Source organism: Pithys albifrons, chromosome 2 (genome assembly GCF_047495875.1).
Source record: "Pithys albifrons albifrons isolate INPA30051 chromosome 2, PitAlb_v1, whole genome shotgun sequence".
NCBI classification, from domain to species: domain Eukaryota; kingdom Metazoa; phylum Chordata; class Aves; order Passeriformes; family Thamnophilidae; genus Pithys; species Pithys albifrons.
In genome coordinates, this window is record NC_092459.1 from 93612779 (window position 1) to 93629273 (window position 16495).

The 16495-nt window shown below is 36.4% G+C and overlaps 1 protein-coding gene and 1 long non-coding RNA gene across 4 annotated transcripts in view; one reads left to right on the plus strand and one right to left on the minus strand.

Annotated features, from left to right (window-relative positions):
- Nucleotides 1–16495, plus strand: part of SYT14 (synaptotagmin 14) — a 90380-nt gene that overhangs the window by 63014 nt on the left and 10871 nt on the right. For all 3 annotated transcript variants that reach the window (XM_071577834.1, XM_071577826.1, XM_071577818.1), the window contains one exon: nt 13399–13588. In XM_071577834.1, the coding sequence (XP_071433935.1) occupies nt 13399–13588 (190 nt within the window). The remainder of the gene's footprint in view (nt 1–13398; nt 13589–16495) is intronic.
- On the minus strand, nt 3877–16433 carry LOC139683087 (uncharacterized). Its single transcript, XR_011699749.1, has 3 exons — nt 16376–16433; nt 13092–13153; nt 3877–4037 (listed from the first exon to the last, which is right to left on the minus strand). It is a non-coding gene; the product is annotated as an uncharacterized lncRNA (long non-coding RNA).

A 16495-nucleotide genomic window follows, 5' to 3' on the forward strand; every position in this document is an offset into this window, starting at 1 on the left:
TGCTTTTGGCCATAAAGAATGTTTGTCATGTTGTGGCCTGGGCTTCCTAAACTAGGAGTGCTTGAATGCTCATTGCTTAAGAGCTGAATATGTGCTTAATTATGGACTTTTTTTGAGAAATAGAGGATTTATCAAGGCCATTCATATTTGGACATTGTAGGTATTTGGGGGGAGAGGTGGGTGTTAAAAAATCAATAAAAGAAAAAGAGGAGAAGGGGGAAAAAGGAAAGTATTTTCTTCAGGTGAAACAATGCAATTAATTTGTTGTGTGTTTGAAAAAAAACTTTGGATCAATTGAAATGCCACTTCTGTTGACTGTGATTATTGCAAAAGACACTAAAAATAAAAGGCTGTTGTGTTTATTGACTAAAAATATATTAATTAGTAAAAGCTGAGCCTAAAACATGGACCTGATGAAGGATCAACTGACAATAGGACAGATTTTTGTATGGTTCCTTACGAAGTACAAATCAGTCTAATGCTAAGAATGAAGTGGTTCACCTACCTAGTACAAACTTTCCTAATGCAGAGTTTGCTAGTTTATCAGCTTGGAAAAAAGCACCCTATGAAACAAAACATTAAATATTGTAAATGTATTTGTTACATTTGTCTGTGTTTTCAATAGGCTCTTGTATAAAATGTACCAAAGTCAGTGAAAGAGGCTGTTGAAGGAGCCAGGCCTGTGATTGATTGGTATATCTCATATCTGCACTGGTTATTCTTCAATATTGTGTTCTTGAGTTTTTGTGGCAAGGAGAGTAAAATCAAATTCCAGGAGGCATCAAAGATGTTAAGGTTGTTATTTATTTTCTGTGATGGTAAGGCATGCCATGTCTGCATTTTTTAGTCCTCAGTTTCAGGGAAAGGAACAAGAATAAGGAATGTTGGTAGGAAGTTAAAGGATCTTCCAGAATCTGTTGCTTTAACAATATTTAAGCAGCCCTACCTGTTGCTGGAGTCCTTCAGAGTCAGGATAGCTTGAATGGGGACCCATGGTTTTTTGGAACTGTGTCAATGATTTTTTAAACCTTTGGAAATTCATTCACATCTGAGTTTACAGGTATTTTTCTCTTATCATTTATAGCTGATACAATATTTTTCAGTGAGCAGATTTATTGCAGAATTGTTTTGCAGAGTTTGTTTTGCAGAGTTTTCGGCGTTGTTTTGCAAGAGTGTTAAATTTCATTGTGTTTTTAGGATGTATGACTGGGACTGGGGTACATCCTTGGGTCTCTTGACCTGGGGCCCTTGTTATTGGAAGCAACCAGGTCATCTTGATCACAAAATTGTGAATTTTCATCTGCCAAGATGAGGTTATTTCGTTTCAATTTCTTCATGCCAAATTATTACCATTTGTTTTTGTGCCAGCATGGTCCTTGAGCTTAAGTAGTTCTTACCCTTCTCAGGTGTTTGCCTCTGGGTGTATTTATCTACATTGATCATATTCCTTTTTGACTGTCCTTCTGCTAGAAAAAATCAACAATATTTGTGTTCAACTAATCCTAAATGTCAGGCAGGAATTATTTAACAGGAGAAGGTTGTTTCAATTTGGAGATATCCACTTGCTCAAGGATATTAGTAATTTAAAAATCCATTATGAGGCACATTGTACATTCTGAATTATATTTGCCTTTTTCAGTTGCAGAGTGTTTTGTTGCTGCGAAGAGTTTATATTTGACAGCTTCTTTATGAAGATACTTCTTGGACATATGACAGTTGTCCTATTTTTTCCACTGCTTCTCATTATATGGATTTTATATATTAAATATACCTTCTGTCACTGAAACTCCCTAATCCATTGAAACACCTATGCTAATCTCTTCTGCAGAAACGTATTTTATTTGCTTCTGTCTGTGCCTGATATTATATTAATGTATTTTATTAGCTCATCTTCTACCTTCTGATTGTATAAGAACAGTTTGTATCCTGTGAAGTTCAGTATTTTTTCAGCGATTCTTAAAGCTGTACAGCAGGGAAAGTGGTTAAAGGTAGACCAGCAAGTTCAGTGCCTTCAGACATAGTAACACAGTCTTGTGAGTGGGGCCTGCAAGTCTTGGGTTATTGTTAAAATGTGAACAAGTACACATAGTGGTGAGAACATAATACTGGTATGTTCCTTAAATAGGGTTCAAAGCTATTTACAAATATATTCACAAAATGTCTTTTTCACCCAGGTTTTCACCCTGTTCCTCACCTTCCTACATTGTGTATAATGTCTTGCATTAGCAGCTATTATTCCCAGTCCTGTTGCCGTTTATCTTTAACAGCCCTGCGCTGCCAAAGTTCTCCCACGTAACAGGGAAATCTTCCTCAGCCCCCTTATTTCTCACACGTTTCCTTCCCAGTTCAGCCTATGTTTGAGTGAGGAGTAAGCAATGGAACCACTATGAGCTAGTGCAGTTGTCACTGTTACCTGAGACTGTGTCCCTTTTAGATTTGATAGAAATTGTCCATTGCAATAAAGGTTTAATAGCAGGGGTTTTCATTGTGGTTTTGTCAGAGTAGAGTTTATGTAGGAAGATCTTTGTTGGTGCTTTCAGATAAATATTCCTTTGACTACAACAGTCGACAAATTTTTGTTCACCCATCTTGGAGTTTAAAAATTACGTTTATTTGTCTTCAGGAAATCCCTGTGGACCTATTTTTAGTTGCTCTTCATTCTTCTCAACCAAAGAAATTTTCCTGACAGTGAACAACAGCCTCCAGTATGTGTGATTATAAAAACATATAAGCAGTTTATTGAGTGAAATCTGTTTGTAAAAGATCAAAGAAACAAGCATAGTCCATCCCGTAGGTTGCTTTTTGGTGTAGAATAACAGTCAGTCATGGGTTTTATTAATTTGGGAAGTACCATTTGGGCAACCAAAACATACCTCCTCCTGCTAAGCAAATCTAGTAATTATTCATTATGTATCATCAATTTACAAGGCGTTTAGTGGGGAGAATTCCATTTATTTTTCTTTCTTTCTATAGCATTCTCGATTTCCAACATTGAACTCCAAGGTGTGATCTCTGTAACAAAGCCTGGATGGCGTGGGCAAGCATATGTGCTTAAAAGATTATTTTTGTGTCTTTACTAGAAATACCCGGAGCGTCTGGATAGTTATTTTAGTTGCAGGTTTTTTGAGTGAAGGCATTTATGCTTGCAGTGTATAAAGATGCTCACTCTTGCACACACACACATGCACTCTCTCCACTATGAGGGCAGTGGTTGATTATCTAGTGTACGTTGGTTTATGCATTGTGCTCAAGGCACAAAGTTTCCTGTTGCACTTTATGCATGGCATATCTTCAGTATTCTTTTTAATGGATGTTTATCAGTTCATGAGCTTCTCAGGAATTGAAGCTTTCAGAGTGGCGTTTCTTTTCTGGGAATTCTTGTCTGTTACAGAGTCAAGCTGTCAGACTTTGGGCAAACTCTTAAAAGTATAAAAGTCACTTCTGGTGACTTGACTCCTGTGTTATTATGGCATGGTCTATCCAGGATTGTATTTTGACAGCTAAACACTGAAATTCATATGTATAAACACAGCTTTATTAGATACCAGTGTGATACCTTCAGCTGCTAATAAAAAAACTACTTAAGACTTATTTAGGAAAAAAAAAAGACAAAATATTTTGTTCTTAGTATTTAAACTAGAATTCTACGTAAAAGGAACAGTTACTATGTGATGGTGCGGAAATGCATTCGATTGGCCTGTAAAAAGTGTGTCCATCAAAGTCAAGGGCAATTATTTTTAAACTTATTTTGGGAATAACTTACTCAGTTCATTTGAGTTAGTGGAGTAAAACGTGGGAGATTAGAAGTGATCCTTTGACACAATGAGAAAGATGATTTGCGATTTCATTGAAGAAAGTCATTGGGAGGTGGGACAATGGTCATCCCTTAGCAAGGCTGCAGGAGAACTTGACAGTACTTGGCAAAGGAAGCTTCTCCCTGGGTTTGGCTGCTTCTGTAACGTTTCATGGCAGTATCAGCAAGCAGCAGCTGTTGTCTTCTCAGTGTCATGGATAGGGGTAAAAAAATTGGCAAGTACCTGAAAACAACAAAGGAATATGTCTCAGTCTTGTTTTCCATATGTTTTTAATAAAATCAAGGAAGTGAGGGTACTGGAGCATAAGTCTTTCTCTTAGGAGGAGTGGCTGAGGGAGCTGGGGTTGTTTAGTTTGTGAGAAGAGGCTCTTTACCACGGCATGAAAGGAGGTTGGAGGTTGTAGTGAGGTGGGAATCGGGATCTCCTACCAGGTAACAAGTGACAAGACAAGTGGAAATGGCCTCAAGTTGTACCAGGGGAGGTTTAGATTAGATATTGGGGAAAAAAATCACAGAAAGGGTTGTAAAGCATTGGAACAGACTGCCCAGGGATGTGGGAGTTACTATCACTGGAAGTGTTCAAAAATATGTGGATATGGCATTTGAGAACATGGTTTAATGGTAAACATGGTGGTGGTGCTAGGCTGATGGAACACCAGGGGCTTTCTTCAACACGTTATCAAAAATAGAACTTGAATTTAATGTTAACTTTCAACTCCCTTGCTGACACGCAGATGGGGAGCAAGTGCCTACATTGGTAACCAGATCTATTACCATAACCCCGAATGTAGGATACCGGGAGAATTCTTTGAAGTCAGCAATGCAAAGAATTTCATCTAGTTGTCAAAATCATCAGTTGGTCACAAACAGGAAAATAACAATTTTAAAACTGATGTCCTTTGCCTTTAATCAATGACTTGCTTCAAAAAAGTTATTTACTCAGTTTGGTTGCCACAATCCTTGATCAGCAAATAATCGAAACTATGTTTCAGACATGGTATTCCTATTTTAAGTGTATGACTATGCTTTTCAGCCTCTAAAATGCCCCTAGCCAGATGACAGGCTGTAAATGACTGTTCTAGATTAAATCAAAGTAATCCTCCTGAGCAATACTCTTATTTACTCAGAAAAGTCAGTCTGTCAGTGTCAGACATATTGTCTAGAATTCTATGTCTAGATATGATCATGTTTTAAAAAATAAAATGGAGAAAGCTTATCAGTACATAAAGCTAAACAAGTCAGGTAACTGAGATTCTCAGACCATCATTCCCTGTAGCAACGTATGGTCTCCTAACCCGGACTGCAATTTCAAACAGCAGTAAGGAAAATAATCACCTGTAAAAACATACTGTAAATTTCCCAGAAGTGACTTTTTAGAAGTTACAAGTGAGGTTTATCAAGGTTGCCACTCACACGAAATTTCCACTTTTGAAGACTATGGAGCTGCTGCTTAAATCTTCCTCAAGAACTCCACTCTTTCACTGGAGGTACATTCTTCAACTTGTCTATCCGAGTGACTTTTGTTTCTCTTAGAGATACTTAGTTACCCTAATATTTTGTTTTCTAATAATATTAATTCTCTCATGTGTGCATGGATATATACACACAAGTATCTTTTCACTTTTGTTACTGTCTTTCAAGAAAACTAAAACAAGTCAAAACACAGAGTTTTTGAGTTGATTCTGTTTGCAGGTTCAAGTACCCTTCAGCAAAAGCATGTGCACTGTTTTCCTTCAATTAATTTCTGTTGAGGGAAGTCCTAATCAGAGATGTTGCACAAACAGATGACATCACCTAGCCTGCAAATTCATAAAATACACGTTTGCAAAACTTTTAAATTTAGTTCTTAAGTTACTCAGTGATTCTTCTTATTCTTCTCCCAGGCTTTACAGTGTAAGTCATCTTCATTTTTCGTTTCAGACTTGAGGATCTTGAGATAATCACTTTTTTGTATATTCAAGCAGCCTGTATTTGATATCAGATAAGCATTTCTGTTCATAGGGTGCCTTTAGCAAGCGATCCTTTTAGTCTTAGGGTGTCAGCCTCTTGTCAGTTTTGGTCTTTGTGTTGTTTGACCTTGAGCTGAATCTTTCACTGCTCCTGTCTTTCTCTTGGGCCTAATCAGCTGTCAGCTGGCCCCGGGAGAACCCATCTCATCTCTTGCCCTTCTTTTTGGTGTGTGTGATAGCTCTCAGAAACTGAAGCTCATCCCTTCCATCTGCAAACACCTGGTGGTCCTCTGATCATGGGATTAAACGTGACCTGAACAAATCACAACGGGTGTCACTAGGAGGTTAAATCAGAGCTGGGTGAACTGTTAATCACAAATACTGACAATAACTGGCAAATGCACTTACTTTGAATGTTACAGATCTGTTCATTGTGAAAAACAATTACTTGTATGTTTATACAATCAAATACTAGTCCACAGATTGACTGCTCATAAATTTTGCTTACTGTTTGTTCACTGAATCGTTCTCTTTTCCCAGTCTGAAGAATGTAATCAAGAGGAAAAAAGGGAAAAATGAAACTATTTGCCATTGATCTCCTCAATGAGCATAGACTAACTGCATCTGGACAGAGCATTGTCATTTAAAGAAGTCTGTGGTCTTGGAAGCTGTCCCACAGTAACATCTTCGTGCTCTTACATATTTGACAGGGAGTACAGAGAGGGGGAGGTGTGACTGAGCCCAGGTAGGAGCTGTTAGCAAAGCGTCTTTCGGGAGTGCAGGTAAAATGTCTGCATTTTGTGTCAGATGTTCTAAACTAAATTGCTAACACAAACATCTAACAGCTTTTAGTGCGTGAATGTTTCTTTATGCTACGTGTCTTATCTCAGAAAACAGAATTCAATAATAAAAGGCCTCTTGCCTCTTTTCCTCCCAGCCCGTGGCTGTATAAAAAGCTGTCAGACTTCTGCAGTGTAAAAACAGCACTTTGCAAATGCTGTAAATTCCATTGTATGTTCATTTCCAATTGCCTGCACTGCTGCTCAGGTTTGCTCTGCAAATTTCAACCCCATTTTGTCTGTGGAACAACTTGGTGACCTTTTGTCATCTGCCAAGGAAGCCAAAGGTGTAATTTAAATTCAGGCTAATAGAAGTTATAGAAAATTTGAAGTGTTTCCCTTTCGGTAGAGAATTAATGTTTTGTTCTGCAGAGCCGATCCTTTATAAAACTTTTAGACAGAAAGTACGGGAAAAGCAACACAAAAAGCTCTCTGTGAACTTGTTCAAAATCTTTCAGAGAAGTTGAATGTTGATTTGCCATTATTAAGAATATATAAATTTTATTTAAATTTTTTTACTAAGTTACTGTATCTTAGAGTTTGAAACTAAACCTTATTTTAATAATACAGTGTTCTTACTAGAAAACCCACAAATATTTTTTAATTGAAATTAATTGATTTTAAATTATTTAAAAGTGGAAATTTGCATACTATCATATATCTAAGGAAGTCCAATAACTCTGTGCATTATAGTATCTGGTAAATTAAAGCCGTGCATAGCATTTTAAGGTTTTAGTCCTTTAAATCTAGTGAGTGAAATAATTATTACTTTTCATTTGATCTCAGTTTTCCAGTATTCCATGTGTTCCAAACAATGCATCCTTAAGGTTTTTTCTCTTGCGAGTAAAAAACAGGGTAGAGCAGAAGCTTTTGATGAGAAATCTGAATATTATCACTTCAGATAGTCTGATTTTCGACTACATTAACAGTAGTTTAATAAAACAATCCATATTTGATGAGAATACCATCAATGCTGAATGTATTTGCTAAAGATCTTAAATTCAAATGTTTGACTAGGAAATCCTGGTAATTTTTAAAGCATGCCATTCTATCCAAAGTAAATGGGTTTTGTCCCTAAAATCAAGTGGCATAATGGAAATATTATTAGAATATTTACTTTCATGTTTGTGATTTAAGTTGATTTAGTAGTACTGCAAAGTGTTAAGTGCATAAATAAAATGGCACATTATACTTAATTGGAATGTGCTTCAAGGAAGCTATTAAGGAAAAAAACCCAAATAATTACCTGTCATAGATAATGATGCTTTCCTAAATTTGAATCTTTGTGAGATGCTTAAAACTATATGTTTCAATGTTTGCACATTCAGGTTCTTAGTTTAACAGCAACATACAGATAACAATATGTTCTCTTAATTTTACAGCACAGGACAGCTGGCTGTAAACCTGGACATTCCTAATTATTTTATATCCCTGTGTTTACAGGGTGGAATTCTTCAGGTGTTTAAGTTCTCTTTCCCAGAAATGATCTGGATATTTTTCCAGCAGTATTTTAGCATTTAAACATGTTTTTATACAGGATCTGGTGCTGCAGATCTGGTTTTCTCCTCCCTGAGACTGGTCTGGAGCCTGTGTAGTGCTTGGGTGCTTTCATCACCTCAGCAAGCTTTTGCCTCTGAGTGGGACAGTAGCTTCAGGGTTCAACACTGGGGTGGTGATTAAGAGAGGTTTTTAGGCTTTTATTTAAAAACTTTTGGAGACCTGGATTGAGTCCCCTCTTTTGCTTACTAGGATTCAAATTTCCTTCCCTAACCTCCCAGTTGTATTAACCTAGAAGTAGAAAAACTAATGTGCAAAGAAGTTTTTTAAGAGATTGGTGGTATAACATTAACATTTTAAATTGGAGAGAGACATTTTGATAAGTAACATGCTGTGAATCAGATTTTTGTTGCTGAAGGATTGTCAGCAAGGTTTCAGCTTTCCTGTGTATATTTTGAAAAGCCAAGAGAATCAGATGGTCCTGTTTTATAAGCCTACAGAGATGTGATTTTAACCTGTGCATTGAGGAAAATGAACTTTTAACTGCCCTCGGAGCATGGCCACATTATTCCCTGTCATTAACTCCATTTGGCTTAAGAACAGAATTTATAAGCAGAACTCCGGGGTATAGAAAAATAACAGTAGGAGATGAATATGTAAGTAACAAATACCACGTTTCCATGGAATTGTGGTGAAGGAAGACAAATAAATACATTTTATATATTACCATTGATTCAAATAGATTATTCTCTGTGTTGTAAGAGGGCAGAAAAAAACACCACTGAAAATGCTTCTTAGGGGTTGAAGTCTGACATCATATATTATATGTATTCACATAATTGGCACAAGAGAAAAAAAAGAGTGGGTTTTTTTTTTGATTGCCAACTTTTGTACAATAGGAATATGTGAAATACAAAGACGCTTAATGGGAATGTTTTTATTATATATTTATGAAAAAGTGATGTTTCTACCCTAGATAATACATGTGAAGAAGTCATCAAGAACAATAGTTTGGAGAACCTGTAATTAATTTTTTGTGGACTATAACACACATTGCTCTTACAATCCAGTGGAAAGCAGTGTTTCTTGTAAGTGTTGGTCAAATAAAATCAGACTAACTTTGTAATAAAGTACCATCCTGTGATGTGTATAGGAAATGTTTAGGTCCTTTGCACACAGCTCTGTGTTAGAAAATTGAAAAGCTGAATTTTTTTTTTACTGTAGTAAGGCCTTTGAACCAAATACTTGGAACAGACTTGACCATTTATTTTTTGCTTGTACTTACTGTTGATAATGTATTTTTGTCATGACAAAAATAGGTTCAGAATTTAATATTAATAACCCGGAGACAACCTTAAGTGTCAGTTCCTTGCACTGCAGTCAGATCATCAACACTTTGACATTTCAATTAAGTTCTTAAAAATCTGCACCTCAGGTTCTACAGCAGTTCTTGCTACGCTACTCTGATGCTTCACTGACCTTGCTTTGCTGTTATGGAACCTTAGTCCTTTTTCACCTACTTGTTAAATTACAACAGTGTTTATAGGGGAAGCAAGAGAAGAGTTATGAAAATAAACTTAGACAGACAGATTTCAAACAAATAGTAACTTTTGGTCTGAATCTTAAGTTTCCCACAGTGAAGCAACAGTGTCAAAGTGGCCTACAGATGGATTTACAGACAGATTGAATGCAGATCTGTACCAAGATGAAAAGCATCTGGTAGCATTGTAATGTAGTCATGAGATGAAAGCTTCATGGTCGCTAAGTTTATATTCATGTTATACCAATTAGCAATTTCAGTGTTAGTATTTTACCATTTGGAGCTTGATCATGAAGCTTATATTTTGAGCAGATAAAAATGTAACTTCTTCACTTGCTTATTTCTTGATGTGTTTGTTAGTAGTCTTCTAGAATTCTGACTTGTATAAACAGAAAACCCCCTCTAAACAAACTTCAATAAAGCTATTTCTAATTCTAGTGCAGCTTATGGACTTCAAACAAAATCAGGTTGCTTACCAACAGATGTGATTATCATGGAATACCTTACTTAAAACAATGAATGAATTTCCATGTTTCAACAATAAATTCTGTACTGAAGAAAATACTTTTGAGAAGACATCCAATAATACTCACTATCCCTGCTTTTAACTTTGTACTGCAACGGAAAGCATTTCTTCATTTGTTGAACTGAGCCATGTTTATCTCAGCTGTCTCTTAACCATCCCTGATTCCAGTTTCTTCTCACAGGATTTTTCTGTTTTCTATCAAAAGAAAATTGACAAAATGCAATCTCACCTTCCCCTTTTTCTTAGGTCTTTTATATACTTGTCCCCAAATCCTCTGTTTTCTCACTTATTATAGCCACAGAAAATATATTTCAGTTTACATTGTTTAAACCTGTTTTTATCCAGTAACATAATTTTGTCTTCTAATCTGCTTCACACTTCACTGCTTCATTTTCCTTCTTAACATTTCACTTTGTTTTATATTAGGATTTTCCAGTTCATAACTGAAAAGCATTTTTTAAAAATATGTTTGGGTCAACATGAAACAAAATGAGTTGAAGTATTTTTTGCTTTAACGTGCAGTGGAAAACGAAATACCGTTTAGATTGTTTCTTAAGTGGATTTGGTTGTTTTATGTTAGTATCTTTAAACTTCTGTCCCCACAGCATTTTGTAGGAAGGAGATTTGCAAGTTTATTATATAATAAGGATTAAACAACATTCTTTCATTTGTCTCAAAACTGAAAAATATTTAGGTCTAGAAAATGTTGTCCCAAAACATTTAAGTTAGATAATCTCTCCAGATTTTCATCAAGCTTACATCTACCAATTCTTTCTATGCAATAGTTCTAAGGTACAGTCACTTAGTTGCATTTCCATCCTCTTAGAGATCTAAAGCATCACCTAGGTCTTCTCAACCCACCATTCAGCTGGCAAGATCTTTTTGCCTGGCTCTGACAAAGGCAGTCTTGTCCTTTGCCTATCCACCCAGGATTCACCAGTACAGGAATGATATTTCTAGCCCATCCTTATGTACCTTTGTAATATCACATTTCTGTTTTCAGTTGTTTTCCTCCTTCTTTATTTACCACACAGGAGCTACTTGTCTTCCCTTTCATGCTACTTCAGGACTGATTCCCACTCAGTTGTCACTGATTTACTATTCACTATTTCTAACAGGCTAAACCTTACTCCGATACCCAGTTTAACCCAGTTTAACTCTGTCATAAACTGATTTAGGCTGAGTCCCTCTTAGAACATCAGTAAACTGCTTAAATAAGTCACAGTTAGGAATAGATGCTATCATCACCTTCTCTGAGTACGTCAAAGCCCTTTGAGGATTTGGGGGGAGTGTTAGGCAGCTGCTCACTTTGTGTTTATATCTTTTGTGGACTTGCAACAGAATCTCAATTAAATTTGAGACCTGAGTGAACAGTGTCAGGTTGACTGTATCTAAATTCCTGGTTCAACAAAATAGTAAGATGAATAAGACCCATAATGTGTCACAATTCTAAAACACCAGAAAACTTAAGTAATAGCTGCAGTCGTGACAGGCTGAGGCTTTCAAATGTGCAGTGTATACTGGGACTGCTGAATCAAGTCATCTGTCTTTTAAACTTTCTATTTTGTATTCTGTTGTTGACGATAGGAATCAAAAGTTTTCTATCAGTGACAGGAATCAGAGAATGAATGTATACTGGTAGTTAATTTTCAGCAATTTACAATTTACAAGCAATTTGAAATTTATTCTAGGCATTGAATAAAAAACTTTTGTAGAAACAAACAAATATTTAAAATTTTGAATTTGCAGTTTCAGAGATGGAAGTCAGGGAATTTTGTTGAGGTCCTTCTTTTGTAGTAAGAATACATTTTCTAGGAACAGTGAATTTTTATTTACGAGGAACTGGGTTGCTACTTGGAACTTCTGCCAGATGTCTTGGAAATGTTCTGTTGAAAAGAACTAGGTCAAATGTCAATGAGAAGGATATTACTGTTGGTTCATAGTTTCTTCTTGTAGGTACCATGCCATCTACAATTCAAAATTCTGTAATGCATTTGAGCTTTATATGCACGTGTATGTGTAGGCATTTGGGCTTCATCTATGTCAGATGAAGTCACTTGCTTATGAACTTATCTTTTGTCTTGATGAGGATTTGTGCTATTTAGGTTTTAGGTCTGATCTTACGCCATGTCAGCTGTTGCTGGAAATGATAGAGCCATTTGGAATCTGGAAGGATTGGCTTCACAAAATCATCGTGACTGCTTGAAAGAGTGATGCCAGGTTCCCAAATGAGTCAAGCCATATCTGAAAAATCTGTGGATCCAATTTACATTTTTTTCTGAGAGAATCATAAAGGGATGTGCTGATAAGCCAAAAGTCTCTTCTGGGCTACCAAGCAAATTGCCATGCCATTGGGGAGATGCCATCCAGTGTCTTGTTTTCAGTAGTACAACTCTGTGTGCCAGGGCAAATGAAAGTAGGAACAACCATGATGTGATTAGCATTGCAGCGTAAAGAAAGTATATATTTTTTCTTTTTTTCTAAAGACAATAGTGAGGGGTAAAAATGATAAAAAATAATCTTAGAAACTCCCTTTAAAGATGCAACGTGGTGAGTCTGCATGAGAGATATGAATTTTTTGGGAGCTTGCAGAGTGGAAATTAAAGCATCACTTGCTGTGTTTTGGATGGCATTCTTCCTTTCCCACCCAAGACAAAGGATCTATTGCAGTTCTGTATCCCTGTATCAATTAAATTCCTTGTAACCTAATTTATTCTATACGGAGTGCATTTTTCTATTTGCATGTGTTCGGTTATTTTGCTACTCATAAATGCTTAGTCTAGAGAATAACCTTTACAAAGGATTAATAAGAATTTTCTGCATTTTATTATCTTCAAAGTTCCACTGGTGTTTTGCATTTTTGAAAGTAAAAGATCCGAGGTTTAATGTTCTCCAGGATTCTGACAAATTATGTTACAGGTCTTACCTTGGCAATTGAAGTAAATAGGGACCATAAAGGCTGTTCTTCATCTTCTGCTGGTATTTTTCCTGAATCATGAAGCAGTGGAAACACCAAAGAATTGTTTTCATTTCAGACCACTTTAGTCTTTGTTACCTCTAACATGTGCAAATTAAGTATATATTAAGAATGTACATTTCTTGCTGGGTGATTGATTTGAGCTTCTGGTACTATCAGTGAGTTGCTTTCATAATTTTCTATGCATTGTTCTAAAAACTGACTTCCCAGTAACATCGTTTCACAAAGCACACAGAACTTTTTATCTGTTTTATAGGGCTGTGACTCTCAAATGAGCATGTCAGAAGTGTCCTGCAGTGAAAGTACCTCCTCTTGTCAGTCTCTGGTACATGGCTCAGCTCCAGAAATCCTCGTTGGCCTCCTTTATAATGCTACAACTGGAAGATTATCAGCAGAAGTGATAAAAGGCAGCCACTTCAAAAACTTGGCAGCGAACAGACCACCCAGTGAGTGAAAATCTTTTTTCATCCTAATGCTTCTGTACTGGTGGGGCTCTTGGTAGCAAGGACTTCAATCCTATCACTTAGTCTTACCCAATCAAAATGAAATAGAGCAATCATCAACTACTCTGTTTCATGTTTTATATTTCTAGTCAGTTGGGAAATAGCAAAAATCTAAAATTCAAAATATTAATTGTACATTGACAAGCCTGTTTTAATTTTTCATGATGACTGACTAATAAATTACCTTTATCATAATGATTAATTGCTAAATTACTAATGCCTCACATCACAGGCCAAGAAGAAAAAGTCAGTGTTTAAAGAGAAAGTGCATGCCAGTTAATATTAATATAAACACTCTGCACAGTTATTGCTGTTCCTAGAGGGGTTGATACTGCAGTCTTTAATTGCTTCTGTGCCTGTATATATGTGGTAATATATGTAACTTGGGAATGTCAGTGAAGACAACGGAGAAACCACTTGAGCCCTTTGGCATATTTACAGTACAAAAGGAATGTTCACCATCGAAAAGGACTTGAACTGTGTGTTCAAGCGTTTGTTCAAAAATACATTTGTCTGAAATATCTGTGAACTTTATATACTTCCAAACTGGAGCCAGATGGAATGTCATGCACAGAGAATGTTATTACTATCTCTAGTTCTTTGATACAGCTTGAGAAAGTTCAGTGATGAACTTCTTAAAAAAATAAATTTTTGTTATTTTTAAATGATGAGCTGATTTACATAAGTGTTAATCAGACATAGCTACCTGTTCCTATTGATTTTTTCTGGAGGTGCAGAATTTAGCCACTCTCTCTGTTTCTTAAAGCTCCAGATTAGTATGGCACTAGCAGATTATGTGCATTACTGGATTATGTAGCAGGCTGCCAACATTTTATAAGTGGTTTGGGTGTCTCACTTTGTCTTCAGAGTTTAGGAAGTAAGCCAGACAACTTGATACTGATATTGCCTCCTCTTTCTTGCTTTCTTGACCCATGTTTATTCTATCCTTTAATTGGCTCACCTTACTCTGCTTTGCTTTCTCTGTACTTTTCACACTTGATGGAGCCAGTCTTTGTTAGCATGGCCAGAGAAGGAAGGCAAAAGACAAATCTCTAATACATTTTTATAATTAGGTAGCTGTCCCAGAGTCACCTATTTGGAGACAAAGTATAGAAATAGGTGGGGAAAGTCAAGGAGTTTCAAGGACACTGGAATAGGAGAAGGAATGAAAGGGAGAGAAGACCTGGAGAGAGGAATCAGGTGTTCCCTTAAAGCAAAACCAGATGGTTATCTTTCTGGAATCTCAGAGAGACCCCATTTTTATTTGATATTTAGAATATGCAAGTTAGGAGGGCTTCAGTTCTTGTTTTGAAAACAGAGGTGTTCATTCCCCAGTATGTTGATTCCCAAAATGTGATCTATGGGCCCCTGCTGTGTGGCTAACAGTTGTGTGTGTCACTAGGGTCAAAAATCTGTTTCAGATTGCAAGAAAGCAGCATAGAATGTGGCACATAGCCCTGTAATACCTTGTTTTGTCTAACCTTTTTGGAGGGAGGATCTTTCATGTTATCTTTTGTCATGCCCTGTGAAGGACAGGGGAACGTTTTTATATTCATAATAAGAATAGTCCACTTCTGTTTAGGCAAATGAGGGTTCAGAGTTCTGTTGTTTCTAGAAAGCTGGAAACTAATGCACTTCCTGGGTCTGGTAAAACTATGCAGAAGATATTGTGGAATCCAGATTTCCCCTGTGGGCCTCAATCTGTGCCATCATTTCCACAAAACGAAAATGAAGACCCATAGGGATGATGATGAAATGTTCTGGTCAGATTTGTTGTTCAGAGTATCAGTGGCCCAAAATCCCAAGAAGTGCTGCTGAATACATGTGCAGTTCAGTTTTCTTTCATGTATTGAGAAACAGTGCTAGAAATGGAAGCAATTATTCTTTCCCACATGTGATTTTTTTCTTAGTATAGGGCTTGTGAACCTATGAATTTTTGTGAAGTGCTTCCACTGCAAATACAAACTGGATACTAAATTTCTACAAACTCCTCTCCTGCATATTTATAGATTATATAGTAACTCATTTAACAACTGACTACAGGCAAATAGGCCAAATCCTGCAGCCGATAACAGTGGATGTTGGCAAGTGTCTTTATTTTGCTGTGTGACAATTAATATTTTGTCTGAGAAAAAGATGCTTCTTAGTATTCTTTAAAGTTTTGTTGAAACAGGGTACAAGCTTTTGCACATTAAATGCATGTGTGTGTATGCATGCACACACACACTAAATCCATAAATACATGGCTTTTAGCGAGCAAGATCTTTACATTCTGAATAGAGACCCAGAGTTGTAGTTCAGATGTAAGTGTCCCTCAGCTCTTTTTAGTTATCAGATCAGGGTCATTCTCATGCCCAAGTTCATCTCTACTCAAGGACTAAACTATTACAATCAAATATCAGTACCTATAAAAGCTAAGGGCGAAACCAACTTAGTTTTTCAGTTCAGTGATTTTTCCATTTTATTGCTTTTAATAGAAGTTTAATTACTATGTGCAGTTTTTCTAAATACGCTGGAGTTTGCATGAAAAAGCATAAGATTTGATAAAAAGGATACAGTAATTTTTACCCAATCTGCTACAACCTAATCATTTGCATGATTCTTGCTATGTTGAGTGTGTTTTACAACCTGGTGGCTGTTAGTGCTAAGATAACCCATTATGTAAGCGGTGTAATTTTTGTTAAAGATTACACAAAAACTGCACAAAATTTTCATTTCATTAAATTTTACCTGACAATCCTTTTGTTCAGTCCTTTTTCTGATCTATGCTGCTAAGGTTTCATGTTCTTCCACTCCAGTGAATAGTGTTTCCTCTTAAACTTTAACCTTTGATCCTCTCTCACCCAACTA